Source organism: Rhinoraja longicauda, chromosome 21, assembly GCF_053455715.1.
Source record: "Rhinoraja longicauda isolate Sanriku21f chromosome 21, sRhiLon1.1, whole genome shotgun sequence".
In the NCBI taxonomy this organism is placed as follows: Eukaryota; Metazoa; Chordata; class Chondrichthyes; order Rajiformes; family Arhynchobatidae; genus Rhinoraja; species Rhinoraja longicauda.
The window spans coordinates 391,152-407,652 of NC_135973.1; the positions used below are offsets into that span (position 1 = coordinate 391,152).

Below are 16,501 nucleotides of genomic sequence, written 5' to 3' on the forward strand. Positions count from 1 at the left end.
TTAATTGGCTGGGTAAATGTAAAAATTGTCCCTAGTGGGTGTAGGATAGTGTTAATGTACGGGGATCGTTGGGCGGCACGGACTTGGTGGGCCGAAAAGGCCTGTTTCCGGCTGTATATATATGATATGATGATATGATAATATGCAAAATGAAAAAAATCTCATGCGGTTAAAGTGCACATTGTCAGATTTTAATAAAGGTAATTTTTATACATTTTGGTTTCACCATGTAGAAATTACAGCCGTGTTTATACATAGTTCCCCCCATTTCAGGGCACCATAATGTTTGAGACACAGCAATGTCATGTAATTGAAAGTAGTCATGTTTAATATTTTGTTGCATGTCCTTTGCATGTAATGACTGCTTGAAGTCTGCAATTCATGGACATCACCAGTTGCTGGGTGTCTTCTCTGGTGATGCTCTGCCAGGCCTGTATTGCAGCCATCTTTAGCTTAACCTAGTTTTGGGGGCTAGTCCCCTTCAGTTGTCTCTTCAGCATATAAAAGGCATGCACAATTGGGTTCAGATCGGGTGATTAACTTGGCCACTCAAGAATTGACCATTTTTTAGCTTTGAAAAACCCCTTTGTTGCTTTAGCAGTGTGTTTGGGATCATTGTCTTGCTGCAGAATGAACCGCCGGCCAATCAGTTTTGCATTTGTTTGAACTTGAGCAGATAGGATGTGTCTATACACTTCAGAATTCATTATGCTACTACCATCAGCAGTTGTATCATCAATGAAGATAAGTGAGCCAGTACCTTCAGCAGCCATACATGCCCAGGCCATAACATCCCCACCACCATGTTTCACAGATGAGGTGGTATGCTTTGGATCTTGGTTAGTTCCTCCTCTCCTCCATACTTCGCTCTTGCCATCACTCTGATATAAGTTAATTTTCGTCTCATCTGTCCACAAGACCTTTTTCCAGAACTGTGGTTGCTCTTTTAAGTACTTCTTGGCAAACTGTAACCTGGCCATCCTATTTTTGCGGCTAACCAGTGGTTTGCATCTTGCAGTGTAGCCTCTGTATTTCTGTTCAGGAAGTTTTCTGCGGACAGTGGTCATTGACAAATCCACACCTGATTCCTGAAGAGTGTTTCTGATCTGTCGGACAGGTGTTTGGGGATTTTTCTTTATTATAGAGAGAATTCTTCTGTCATCAGCGGTGGAGGTCTTCCTTGGCCTGCCAGTCCCTTTGCGATTGGTAAGCTCACCAGTGCTTTCTTTCTTCTTAACGATGTTCCAAACAGTTGATTTTGGTAAGTCTAAGGTTTGGCTGATGTCTCAAACAGTTTTATTCTTGTTTCTCAGTCTCATAATGGCTTCTTTTACTTTCATTGGCAAAACTTTGGTCCTCATGTTGATAAACAGCAATAAAAGTTTCCAAAGGTGATGGAAAGACTGGAGGAAAGACTCGGTGCTGAGAGCTCTCTTGTACCTGCATTAAGAAGGCAATTAAACACACCTGAGCAATTACAGACACCTGTGAAACCATGTGTCCCAAACATTATGGTGCCCTGAAATGGGGGGACTATGTATAAACACAGCCTTTGTTAAAATCTGACAATGTGCACTTTAACCACATGTGATTTTTTCTATTACAAATCTCAAACTGTGGTGTACAGAGGCAAATAAATAAACAATGGGTCTTTGTCCCAAACATTATGGAGGGCACTGTTTGTTGTATGTTGCTGTTTTATGGTACATTAAAATGTTTTTATTAAAATGTGGAAATATTCCATTTATAACTGAATAGCAACACATAGGCACCATGGGTTCTGTTTCAAAACAACATCTCACATTGCTGAAAGTCTTTTTAATAGGGCACATGTTTATTGAACTATTTTCACAGCAGCAGTAGAATAACCAAAGAATAGTTTCCTGAGATTTTTTAAACAAAAATATAGATAATTTTAAAAACCATTCATTGAACAAATCAAACTAACTAGCCGATTGGTTTCTTTGTTGCAGAATGTTTTGTGCAATTTTAAACTGCAGGATAGAATTCTCAATAGAATTCAACTCTCAATAGAATTAATGATTTATAGTTTCAAGCCTAATTTATTCCACATATGTTTTCAGCCCACATGGAATGCAATGCTTCTCAGAAATGCCAAGCAAATTAGTTTTACTCTATAAAAAATAGATTTGTGAACTTAATAACATTCTCTATTGTCTGTAGATTTAGATTTAGAGATACAGCACAGAAACAGGCCCTTCGGCCCACCGGGTCCGCGTCGCCCAGCGATCCCCGCACACTAACACTATCCTACACACACTAGGGACAATTTTTACATTTGCCCAGCCAATTAACCTACATACCTGTATATCTTTGGAGTGTGGGAGGAAACTGAAGATCTTGGAGAAAACCCACGCAGGTCACGGGGAGAACATACAAACTCCGTACAGACGGCGCCCGTAGCCAGGATCGAACCTGAGTCTCCGGCGCTGCATTCGCTGTAAGGCAGCAACTCTACCGCTGCGCCACCGCGCCGCCCTGTAGTGTCAAACAATGACTTATTTAGTGCACTAAAAAAGTGAGTTTTGTAAAGAATGAGGTATACTTTAATCTGTTTGCAGTGAGACCTTTTGGCATGAAAGCAAAACTTGACCAAGTGTGGTAAGCCAGACTCCATGTAAAACTGCAAGATTAAAACTCCCTCGACACAAAATTCTGGAGTAACTCAGCAGAACAGGCAGCATCTCTAGATAGAACGAACGGGTGACGTTTTGGATCGAGACCCAGAGTGAAAACAATAAAAATAACACTTCACAAACAAATCCATGCGAGGATGACCTTATGAGAAAGATCATTGATGGACCAATGATCCATGATTGGGTCAAATGCACTGCCTTGCATTACCATTGTCCATTGTGAGTATAACTCTGCCAAGAGGGAGTTTCAATCGGTAATATATCGGCGAAATCTAAATCTACAGACACTAGAGAATGTTATTAAGTTCACAAATCTATTACTCAGATGAGAGTCAGGGGAGAGGGAGACACAGAGATAGGGTGGAGACATCAAAGGGGATGCGGTTCAAGGAAAATGTAGAAGAGATCATTGTTAGCTATTAGAAGGTGACATCGAAGCATACCAAGATAACATTTAATCAAGGGGACCTCAGACTGGTTGGAGAACTTGGAAGGGCGAGGAATGGAGAGAGAGGGAAAGCAAGGGTTACTTAAAGTTAGAGAGTCAATATTCATACCGCTGGGGTGTAAGCTGCCCAAGCGAAATATAAGGTGCTGTTCCTTCAATTTGCGCTGGGCCTCACTGACAATAGAGGAGACCCAGGACAGAAAGATCAATGTGGGAATGAGAAGGGGGGTTCAGCAACAGAGGGATCTAGTAGGTTTAGGCAGGCTGAGCAGAGGTGTTCAGCGAAATGATCGTTGAGCCTGCGCTTGGTCTCGCGGATATACTGAGCAGAGGTGTTCAGCAAAACTATCGCCGAGCCTGTGCTTGTTCTCGCCGATATATTACCGATTGAAGCTCCCTCTTGGCAGAGTTATACTCACAATGGACAATGGCAGTGCATTTGACCCAATCAGGAATCATTGGTCCATCAATGATCTTCCTCATAAGGTCATCCTCACATGGATTTGTTTGTGAAGTGTTATTTTTATTGTTTTCACTTCATTGTCAGATCTTCACCCACCCACCCACCCACCCACCCACTCGGTCTGGCCACAGTGAATCACTGATTATCCACTGTTGTGCTCCCTTTAAACTTACCTGGCTCGGTTCCCACTCTCACTTCCTGGCACCTTGTTTCCTCAGCCCCCTTTTAACTTGCGAGGGTCTCTGGAAAACTTATAATTCTACACTGTAACATTTGGATACAATTAATTAACATGCTTTATACAAACAACATCTGAAAGCTCCTAGTCTGGCATCGAGTGTGCCGGATTAACAGAAGACCTGATTAAACTGTCCTGCCTTTGCTGGACAGTTTGTATCATCTCGTAAATATGGGAAATCTTACATACAACTGAAACTCAGTCATACAAATAAATGCTTAAATAATTTACATATTATTTAGGCTTTTGTTAAAAATACATGCCAATGAGAACAGAAAGAAATAAACTGCTGTAGCCTGTTGCTGAATGAAGATATTGTTAAACCTACAATATTAAACACAGGGCAGAGAACGAACCTCTGTTCAATTTGCTGTATACTGACCCCGACAGTTACAGCTCGGAATTGCATGGACAAATTTTAAACTACTTGGAGGTGTATTTTAATATTTTAATAACTGTGCATTTTGCAAAAGACACGATAACATATTAAATAATTAGTTAAGGATTCAAAATTTAACTCTTGGCCATACACAAAAAAATATTATTTTGTTGCAATTGTTCATTGTTAATTGTTGATCATCCTTTGAAATCTATATACTACAATACTCATTTGTTTATTTGTTCCTGAACTACAGCCAAAACGGTAAACGATAGCGCAACAATTTTAGGCCCACCTTACTCACCGTCATCCCTTTGGTGCTAATGGAAGTTTCATTGAAATCGGTGTTATATTTTTAGTCATTCACATTTTCGAGTTTAAATCTATCTCCGAGGGAGGGGGGGAAGGAAGAGAGGGGGAGGAGGGAGAATAAGGGGGAATGGAGGAGGGGGGAGGGAGGGGGGTGGAGGGAGGGGAGTTGGGAGGGGGGAGGAGAGGGTGCTGACCAATGCAGGAGAGGTTTGGTCCCAACGGGTCCACTTGGTCTAGTTTAAATTAAAATTAGCCATGATCACCTGCAAGAAAACTCCACTGCTGTCTGAAAGATACAGAATCGATTCAGGTATGGCTTCTAGATTTTCCTCGCGCATAACTATTGTTCACTTAAATCCTAGCACTCAGATAGCCATCGCTGAAATCATGACCAGAGATTAAAGTAGTGGTTAAAAACTCTTGATCAGTTTTTCCTTCTTTGACCCGCTGCCTGGCCCCATAGCAGAAGCGTCCACGTTGCGGGGCTGGAAACTGGAAGTGTCCTGAGCCAATTCTGCTACCACCATCATCTATTGAGTTAATTCTACTACCACCATCGCCTATTGTACAAGTGATGGCTCCCACTGATTGTCGCCGGAAGCTTGCGCCCTTTTCAGGATGGACGATGACAGCGATGTAACATTTGAAACATAGAAGATGGACACGAAAGAAGAAGCCCCACTGCCCAGCTTGGATTAACTTACTGAGCAGGACCTCTGAATTATTAATGGCCAAACATGGGGGAAATCTACAGCTGATTCTGTGAGAATACATACACATCTCATCAGAACATTCAGTCTACCATTTCTGGAGCTCCGGTGAATTGACCAAATGGATATGTCCTCAATATTTGAGCAGCAAGGGGCGCATTTATGCAGATGCAATTAATCATCAGACGACAGTAACCACCAAGAAAAAAGCCTGCACATATAGACACATTCACATATGGACACGTTCACATATAGACACGTTCACACATAGACACATTCACATATAGACACATTCACATATAGACACATTCACATATAGACACATTCACACATAGACACGTTCACATATAGACACATTCACATATAGACACATTCACATATAGACACATTCACATATAGACACATTCACTTCCATGATTGAAATAAACTGCAGGATTAATGTCAAAGTCAGTTGGCATTAAACTGTTTTATTATGTATGATAATCTACATTAGACTGTACAGAGATGCATTGATCCTGTGTGGGAAGTGTTAAATGCGTTCAGATATGTAGATGGCAGCCTTGCATCCAGCTTGTATTACATTCTTCAATAACGAATACGCAGGTGCCTAAAAAAATAATTTAAAAGATTAGTCAAAATTTGCAAAATGTTTCCAATTGGATGAATATATACAAATTTCACAAATCTACCGACACGTTATTGTATCAGTTTAAGTACTTTGTCAGTCTTCATTCTTCAATGGATTTCTTTATATTCTACAGTACAGCCTTGCCTTAGTAACCGCTGGTACACCATGTAATGAGCATGCATGTATAAATGTCCAGGGGGTATTGCAGACTCTTTCTGTTCAAATTTTTAACCGAACATCTTGTGGATGTCCCCAGTTTGTTTTACTTTGTGATGAGGGGCAGCACAGCGGTAGAGTTGCTGCCTTACAGCGCCAAAGACTAGGGTTCAATCCTGACTACAGGTGCTGTCTGAACGGAGCTTGTACATTGTCTCTGTGACCGCATGTTTTTTCTCCAGGTGCTCCGGTTTCCTCCCACACTCCAAAGACATACAGGTTTGTAGGTTAATTGGCTTCGGTAAAGAAATCTAAACTGTCCTTAGAGTGTAGGATATTGTTAGTGTACAGGATGATCACTGTTCGGCATGCACTCGGTGGGCCAGAGGGCCTGTTTCCACCCTGTATCTCTAAAGCCTAAAGACTGAGATTAATAAACAATTCAACACCACATTGTTATTATAGCCCAGAATTATCTATGATAACGTATGACATTGTTATGACAGGAGCCATCAGCTTCAAAGCAGCAAGAGCTCCATCAGGAGGGGGTCAATGTAACTTTGCTTCATCGTACCACACCATGCAAACACGTAACAGGATAACACTGAAGTAATACTAGTTTAGGTCAGCTACTGCTGCAATTATCTATATACTAAAACTCTCGTTTGTTTGTTTGTTCCTGAACTACAGCCAAAACAGTACACGATAGCACAACAATTTTAGGCCCACCCTACGCACCGTCGTCTCTTTGGTGCTAATGGAAGAAGTTTCATTGAAATCGGTGTTATATTTTTTAAGTTATTCACATTTTAAAGTTCAAATCTATCTCCTAGGGAGGGAGGGAGAGGATAAGGGGGGGTTGAGGGGGATGGAATGGGGGGAGGGGGAAAGGGAAGGGGGGAGGAGGAGGATAGGGGGGGTTGAGGGGGATGGAGTGGGGGGGAGGGGGAGGGAGCTGGGGGTGGGGGAGGGGGCTGCACCAATGCAGGAGAGGTTTGGGCTCAATGGGTCCACTTGGTCTGGTAAACTATACCATTCTGCTTTAATGACTAGAACTGAAGACACTTTGTAAATGATTGAGATTTGCTCAAGCCAGGTGTTTATAAATTAGTCCCACCGAGCACAAATCGCTTTGAGGGTGAACGGAGAAGAATGAGGATCCGTTGCTGTGTGGCTTTCCCAGCTGCATTGCTGGCTCCATTGAATAAACCTGCAAAGTGGAGACCAATTGGTGTTCAGGCATTAAGCTAACCAAAGGAGAGAACCCATCCTCAATAAAAAATATAGTGCACTACCATGGGTGATGTGTGAATACAAAGTTCCTAGCCAATGTAATTCTGTGATCCGAAAGGCTTTCAGAGGTAACCCCTTTGTCACAAGTTCCAGTCGATGTATTGCTCTTGCCATGTAGGCAGGCAAACTGCTTAGTATTTCACATAGTCTGAGCCCGGATCCAATGTAAAACAGCACCTGTCCTTACAGGAGCTAATCACTTTGAGTTTGGAGTTTAGAAATACATGATGGAAACAGATCCTTTGGCCTACTGTGTATATGCCGCCCATCACAATACTTCCATTTCATCTCCAGTATCTCGCTTTTGTAGAATACTGTGCTAAAGTCGACTCATCTCTCAAGGAGTTGGTACCTTCTTCTAAATCTGGGGGATCTTAATTCCAAAAAGCACCGAGAAATTTCATTGTCTGGTTCTTCCAAATGCTCAACCAGCTAGAATGGGAGTGAATGGACTCTGGTTTAGAGAAAACTAGAGAGATTCTAATTTGATTGAAGATTACAAAATGTTGCGAGACTTCTGGAAATCTATTAGACTGCTTTCATAGATTGCCTCGAGATTATTCATCACTAAATCCATACAGGATTCGAGGAAATATTTTAATCCAATATTTTAATTGGGACATGTATTTCAGCTCTAAACTTCATATTTGCTCTAAACCAGCAAATGGCGGCGCTGCCCTAGCAGCTGCGGCTACACCTGCGGTCCATTTGTCTTGTGTTTTTGTTGGTTTTGTTTGTCTTAATTGTAGTTGTGATGTGGTGTTTTTGTGTTTGTGTACTATGTGTGTATGTGGGGGGGAGGGGGGGAACTGTAACATTGTAAATATGTATCCCTTCCGAACGGGGACCCGACCTTTGTTTTCTGGGCCGTGTCTCCGTTCCTGCTGCGGCCTACCATCGGCCCAACTCCTGGAGCTGTCGGCCTCCAGGGCTCTGGTTCGCAGAGCCCGCGGATCGGACTTACCACCACCGGAGCCGGCCGTCTTCGGAGGCTGCGGGTGCGGCTGCGACTCGCCTTAGGCTCGGGCCGCGTGGATGCCGACATCGGGAGCTCCGGCAGCGGCAGCGTGTTCGCCCGCCCCGGATCACGGGGCTTGGGTCGAGGACATTTCACCGTCCGGCGCGGCCTAAGATAGGCCGCGGGATATTTCTCTGCTGGGCGGGGGCTTCAATGTCGGGAGCCACGACCGCCCCGACGTGCAACAACAGCGGCAGCAGCAGCGTGTTCGCCCGCCCCGGATCGGACTTATCATCGGCGGAGCCGGCCGTTTTCGGAGGCTGCGGGAGCGGCTGCGACGCGACGTGCCTTAGGCTTGGCCCGCTGTGGACCGTCCGGTGCGGCCTGCAACCACAACAACCTGACTGCGGGCGAGGACGGCAGGAGAAGGGAAAGACATTGTGGCCTTCCATCACAGTGAGGAGAGAGAGGACTGGAGGAGACTCAATGTGATGGATGTTTCTTTGATGGATGTTTCTTTTTTTGTGTGTTTTTGGGGTTGGGTAATTTTAATGCCTATTTAATGCTTTTATTGTTGGACTGTGTTTTGGGGGTTTTGGGGTTGTGTAATTTGAATGCATATTTAATGCTTTTATTGTTGGACTGTGGGTGACCGAATTTCGTCCAATATTGGATGACAAATAAAGCTATCTATCTATCTATCTATCTATCTATCTATCTATCTATCTATCTATCTATCTATCTATCTATCTATCTATCTATATCATCCTTCAAAAACGTTGGTTTTTAATCACAAAGCAGAGATCTAGAATGACTTCTCCTGCATCTATTTCTTAAGATTTTATTTCTGGAGAAAATAGGTGAATAAGTTTTCAAGAGGACTGACCCAGGAAAAAAAAGATAGAACAAACAATATTTTATAACCAAATCAATTTGCACAGAAAATTGAGATTTTAGATGCACCAAAGGTGGAAATGCAACTTTTCAACAACGTTGAATAGGATAAAGTTAAGTTATCCTATTTTTCTGAATCACTGTGGGGAAATTTTTGTCCTTTGATATTGCCCATCCAAAGTCTAATTATCATCACTTCACCACTATATGTCACAATCCCATGGTCAACCAGTAACTTTCTGAGCCAGGAGCCTACCATTTCCGCCCCGTGAGCTAGTCCCGTGTCATGATGTTCCATTTCTTCATCTCGGAATTTCTTCAACACCTGAAAGAAAGGTACAGTTTTAAGTTCTAGGAGCAGAATTTGGCCATTCAGCCCATCGAGTCTACTCCACCATTCAATCATGGCTGATCTATCTTTCCCTGTCAACCCCATTCTCCTCCCTTCTTCCCATAACCCTGACACCGTTACCAATCAAGAATCTGTCAGTCTCTGCCTTAGAAATACCCACTATATGCTTAATCCTTTACATCCCGATAAAAAGGTAATATATTTTGAGACTAAACTACATTTTAATAACTCAAGACTCTAAATGCATAAAATCAAATACTCTTCCTAGGACAACTCTACCAATATTCTAGTGAGTTCAGGACTCACCGCCGTTGCAGCAGTCAGCTTAAGCCCTGAACAAGAATGTCTGAATTTGGTTGCAATACATATCCTATATCTTCCCAAATCTCCACGATGGACAACTCTGCCTCGTTTTGCAGAGTTTACGGAAAGATCAAAGCATGCACTCAAACTAATTTTATGCATTCTAAACATGTTCAATTCATAAAATAATTACATAGCAATACACTTAACTTCATTGCATATTGTATAGATAGATTATATAATGCTTAAGTAAAATAATAGCACCATTTATAACATTACATTTGCTAATATAAAAGTATCGTTTCATTACATCTCAGTGTCACTGAGTACAGTGAAGTCACCGGAGATTGTCTACAAACAGAAAATACTCCATTACTTTGCCTTTGTCTAGTTCTTGGACAACTTCAATAGAAAGAAACATTATTGAGGCTCAAGGGCATTTCAGTTTGTGAATAGAAATGCCTTGACTCTGTCATGGTAACAATGAGTTATTCATATTGAATAATCCTGCAGAAACATCCTCAAAACTACTTTGCCACCGAGCCCATTATTAGCTACATCTAAGTTTAACCTGCACTTTGATTCTTTTATTTTGACAACCTTAATTACAGTGCAAATAATCATGAAAGGAGTCATTTTGGATGTTAAATGTATTGTAATGCATTTTAAGTGTATTTTTAAAAATCTTAACATTGAATAAGTGCTGGTTGGATACAGTGTCAATTAAACTCCAAGAGCACACCAAACCCCTGACATTTTACTGTACCTGCACAATACCAATTATTTTATAAAAATGAATAAAAAGGATACATATACCTGATCAAGATAAAGGATTCAAGTGCTAAGAAAATGGGTAAGTACTGCATATGTTATTCCACTTCACGAGGAAGCAATCACAGATACAGCCAGATATTCACATAGCTGCAAACTTATCTTCCCTCCACTCAGGTACAGACGGGTTATGTTGCACCTGCAATCCCCACTTCAATTATTACCAAGACTTACACCCTTTCAACCCATGTGCAATACTCAACCAAGAATGGGGATTTGCGTTGATGGTGCTCATCATATGGTTTACTCCAGTTAATTTTATTCACTGTGACTTTTATTTTAACTTGCAATAAGCCAAGGAATGGCAGGCATCCTCCGATTTATCCAATGGAAACTCTGTGAAGCGATAATACTTCTTGTTCATGAACTTGAGGTTTACCCACACTACTCAATACAGCTTGTCAAAAACTATCGAATAGCACTTTTATCTTGCACACAACACAGGAAATGTTGCAGAAAATCCAGCCAAAATTCACGGCGAACATTGAGAGAAGGATTAAAACTTACAATGATGTGTTTCAAAGATGGCTTAGATCATGGAGTTATTATACTATGTTAATATATTTAAAGTAGTGTAAGAAAATAACTGCAGATGCTGGTACAAATCAAAGGTATTTATTTCACAAAATGCTGGAGTAACTCAGCAGGTCAGGCAGCATCTCAGGAGAGAAGGAATGGGTGACGTTTCGGGTCGAGACCCTTCTTAATATATATTTTAAATATATTTAAATATTTCTGCACTATGGCATAGATTTAATTATCTTGCATAAATGAAAAAAATGCTTACTTCAAGTAAATCTTTGTGTCTTTCTGGATCATCTTCCATTAACACCCTGATCTGATTGTTATAATGCTGTGATATAGTTTCCTCCACTGCTACAGTACAGGCCATGGCACTCTCTTTTCCTAAAAGAGCTGTCCCAGCTCCTGTAAAAAGATGACAGAAAATACCCATTTATCACCAGCCCAGCAATCCTGTATCATTTCAACAAACACCAACAAAATACATACATTGGTGTGTCAGAGGATTTACTGTTCTGTAAAAGGTGTCTATGCCATTATATTAGGAAACCTATTTACATTGAATAAACCATATTACATTTTTTCCCAAAAATATAATGCATTCTAAACCTGAATATAATGCCATTTCTGGCAATTGCAATAATAATATTTGTAACAAGTGTTCGATTTTCATCTCTGCTCTGCGAAACACACACACACGTGCTCTCTCTCATGTACACACACAACCAACCACACACAAACTTGGAGAGTTCAAATATCTCTGTTAAATTTGAGGAAAAGAGCAGAATATTCCTTGAATATTTTGGGCACACAATCGGCACATTGCGAGCCGAGATAACACAATCCCATTGCCGCTCAGAAGCATAGATTGATCAAAAATAGTTCAATCTTTTCAAACAATTGAAGATTTTAAAGTAAGAGCTTAAGAAGGAAATGAAAAGTTACAAAGGAGAATTCAATGTGAAAATTACTTATGCAAAACATGCACCTGGGCTTTGTAAATCAGCATCGGTGTTACTCCGTGTTGGATGAAGAAAGACAAAATGCTGGAATAATTTAGCGGGTGAGGCAGCATCTGTGGAGAACATGGATAGGTGACGTTTCACAGAGTGCTGGAGTAACTCAGCGGGTCAAGCAGCATCTCTGGAGAACATGGATAGGTGACGTTTCACAGGGTGGAGTAACTCAGCGGGTCAGGCAGCATCTCTGGAGAACATGGATAGGTGACATTTCACAGAGTGCTGGAGTAACTCAGCGGGTCAGGCAGCACCTCTGGAGAACATGGATAGGTTACGTTTCAGATTGGGTCCCTTCTTCAGACGTTAATTGAATCTTACTTTGGCCATTTCCATTTTTGGTTGCATAAAATGCCAGTAATCCAGCATCCTTGGTGTCAGACTGGCAGATTCTCTGGACCATTGTACATTTACTCTTTTAATGTCATACGGTATAGTACAATAGCTTTTCCAGTTTAGGTTTAGTATAACCCATGCGTTGGAAACTGGGCCCCAGTAACATTAAAGCGAGCATTGTAACACGGTCTTAATGCATTTGAAGGGAGTGTATCAATGGGTCCCAATATGGTAAAAAGCAGTGTAGGTAACGCATCAGATGAGGCAGATGCTGAACCATTTCGGAACAATGGGCTGGTGAATTATCAGAGTTTGACTGAGAAAAGTCAGCAGGAGTTAAAAAACATTCAGAAAGCCACCTGAGAAACTGGAGGAATCAGGAAGCCAAATTGCACGATCATATTATCTATCTGAAAAATGCAGCTACTGTAATACTTCAAACACAGTGACAGCACTGAAAGACCTATTGAAATTAGGATCCTGCAGGTACTTGTGCAATTTCACTGCAACTCTTAACGTAAATAGATTGTGTGTGTAAGTGAATTGGAATAAATCGGAGTATTTACCCAACATGAACCCTACAACATTCCAGATCGGCATTAGCAGCGTTGGTCGAACTCTGTGATCAACAACCAGTTCATTGAATTTCTTCAGATGCTCCTTTTCTTGATCCCACATTTGCTGTAAAATGTTGATTTCTGTCATCTTTCTGAACAATAGATACAGGCTCCCTTAAATCTACACATGCTGTAGTTTATGCACATTATTTACCTTTGAAAAAAGACATTAATTTCCATTTAATAATAATAATAATTTTATTTCTTATATGTAGGTCGGCATAGAGTCATCGATACAATGAAATGTATTTGACAAGATAACGGGTCACCTCAGCAGTAATATTCCAATGATAAATAAGATTAAAATGCAGTCAAAATTCATCTTTTCTTTTTTATCAATTTAGTTCTAATTTTTGGTGAACAATGGACTTTTATTTTACTAATAAGATATTACATTTAAAACAACTAAGTAATAGAGTATGGAAAGTTAGTGAACACATCGGACATTATGAACACATTTTAATGTTAGCAATCACCAACATTGCCAAATCTGTTGTTCTGCAGAGTACAATTCAATTAGAATGCAGCATTAATTAAATGGTATTATAGACATTTCATAAACTAAAGGAATCAGTGTGCAAAATTAGAGCACATGGGATTGGGGGTAGGGTGTTGATATGGATAGAGAACTGGTTGGCAGAGAGGAAGCAAAGGGTAGGAATTAATGGTGGGTCCTTTTCAGAATGGCAGGCAGTGACTAGTGGGGTGCCACAGGGCTCAGTGCTGGGATTCCAGTCATTTACAATATATATTAACAATTTAGTCAAAGAAATTAAATGTAACACCTCCAAGTTTGCGGAAGACATAAAGCTGGGTGGCAGTGTGAGCTGCGTGGAGGATGCTATGAGGCTGTAGGGAGACTTGGATAGGTTGGGCGAGTGGGCAGATGCAGTAAAATGGGGATAAATGTGAGGTTATCCACTTTTGTGGCACGAATAAGAAGGCAGATTATTATCTGAATGGTGTCAGATGAGGAAAAGGGGAGGTGCAACGAGATCTGAGTGCCCTGTACATCAGTCACTGAAAGTAAGCATGCAGGTAGAGCAGGCAGTGAAGAAAGCAAATGGCATGTTGGCCTTCAAAGCGAGAGGATTTGAGTTTAGGAGAAAGGAGGTCCTACTGCAGTTGCAGAGAGCCCGGTGAGACCGCACATGGAGTATTGTGTGCAGTGTGCAATTTTGGTCTCCTAATTTGAGGAAGGGTATTCTTGCTATTGAGGGAGTGCAGCGTAGGTTCACCAGATTAATTCCCGGGATGGCAGGACTGACACATGAGAAAAGAATGGGTCGACTGGGCTTGTATTCACTGGAATTTAGAAGGATGAGAGGGGATCTTTAGAAACATATACAATTCTTAAGGGATTTGACAGGCTAGATGCAGGAAAAATGTTCCCCATGTTGGGGGAGTCCAGAACCAGGGGTCACAGTTTAAGAATAAGGGGTCGGCCATTTAGGACTGACATGAGGAAAAACTTTTTCACCCAGAGAGTTGTGAATCTGTGGAATTCTCTGCACAGAAGGCAGTGGAGGCCAATTCACTGGATGTATTCAAGAGAGAGTTGGATATAGCACTTGGGCTAAGGTAAACACAAAATGCTGGAGTAACTCAGCGGAACAGGCAGCATCTCTGGAGAGAAGGAATGGGTGACCCTTCTTCAGACTGATCACATAGATCTAAGGGCTAACAGAATCAAAGGATTTTGGATGATCAGCCATGATCATATTGAATGGTAGTGCTGGCTCAAAGGGCCGAATGGCCTACTACTGCACCTATTTTCTATGTTTTTATGTTAAATTCAGGACTGAAGTTCTGTGAAGAAATTCCTTTACCCACTGGCTGGTGAATCTTTGAAAATCTCTATTTCAGAGAAGTGTGATGGCCCAAATGTAAAGTTTAATCAGAGATCGACAGTTGTTTGGATGGGGTAATGTAGGAATGTGGCACCAAGTTAAAAGATTATGATGTTCTAACTCGCTGAATAGGTGTACGGAGTTTACTTCTATTTCTGGAAAATACAAGAGACTGCAGATGTTGTAATCTTGAATAAGAAAAAAAACAAAGTGCTGGAGTAACTCAGCACGTCAGAGAAAAGAAATAGCATTAGTCTAGGAAGGGGTCGTGACCTCAAATGCTATCTGGCTATTCGCACCACAGATGCTGCCTGACCCACTGAGTTCCTCCAGCAATTTGTTTTTGTGATTTTGCATATGTATTGACACCAATTTACAACTGGTGTTTTGCCAGGGTGGTCTCATCTGATGAAAGAAGCTGAATCCATGGGGTAAATTCGGGATACTCAGTTTCATGTGAATATAATCAAGGACACCTTGGTGCAAGGGTACAGTTGGTGGCTCTGAATCCTCACTACAAACTGGGGAGACTTCTCCCCGAGGCGGCGGAAGTGGGCCGCACCCACCTGTACCCGTACCCACCTGCACCCACACCCACCTGTACCTGCACCCACCAGAACCCGTACCCACCTGTGTGAACGGCCCCGCACCCACCTGTACCCGCACCCACACCCAGCTGTGTGAGCGGTCCTGCACCCACCTGTACCCGCACCCACCTGTACCCGCACCCACCTGTATGAGCAGCCCCGCACCCACTTGTACCCGCACCCACCTGTATGAACGGCTCCGCACCCACCTGTACCCACCCCTGCACCTATCTGTACCTGTACCCGCACCCACCCGCACCCACCTGTACCCGCACCCACCTGTACCCGCACCCACCTGTGTGAACGGCTCCGCACCCACCTGTACACACACCTGCACCTACCTGTACCTGTACCCGTACCCACCTGCACCCACCTGTACCCGCACCCACCTGTACACACACCTGCACCTACCTGTACCTGTACCCGTACCCACCTGCACCCACCTGTACCCGCACCCACCTGTATGAGCGGCCCGGCCGCCGAGCCGCCCAGCACGGCCATCTGGCCCGCGTAGATGCGGATGGCGCCGTACTCGCCCGCCTGGTCCACCCGGAGGATGCGGCCTAGCAGCCGCCGCTCGGCCCGGCTGCCGAGGGCCCGCCGCTGTAGCAGCTGCCAGCCGAGCGCGGCGCCCCGTGCTAGCAGCGGGCCAGAGCGGGCGGCCACTCGCTCCATGACGTCCCTGCTAGCTCACGGCCGCGCGCTCAGAGGTCACCGGGTCCTGCAGTCTGTGGTGGCCGGGCAGCTGCCTGCACCGCCGAGCGTCCACCCGCCGGCGCCCGGCGCCCGGCGCCCGCAGCCCTGTCACAGTGTCAGTCGGCAATGCAGTCGGTGGGAGATCGCTCCGTTCAGTGACAACAGTTTATTTCTGTTTAGAATATAAATCCCAACGTCCTTCAATCCCACTGAAACACCCAGTGATTGGCCACGGTGACCGTCACTCACAGCGGC

The 16,501-nt window shown here is 42.9% G+C and overlaps 1 protein-coding gene across 1 annotated transcript; it reads right to left on the reverse strand.

Annotated features, from left to right (window-relative positions):
* Window positions 1-5,654: 5,654 nt before the first annotated feature.
* coq7 (coenzyme Q7 homolog, ubiquinone (yeast)) lies at window positions 5,655-16,444 on the reverse strand. Its single transcript, XM_078417535.1, has 5 exons — window positions 16,010-16,444; window positions 13,063-13,177; window positions 11,410-11,549; window positions 9,393-9,461; window positions 5,655-5,814 (listed from the first exon to the last, which is right to left on the reverse strand). Exons 1-5 carry the CDS (start codon window positions 16,223-16,225, stop codon window positions 5,737-5,739), a joined length of 618 nt encoding a protein of 205 aa, XP_078273661.1. The 5' UTR covers window positions 16,226-16,444; the 3' UTR covers window positions 5,655-5,736.
* Between the last annotated feature and the right edge of the window lie 57 nt (window positions 16,445-16,501).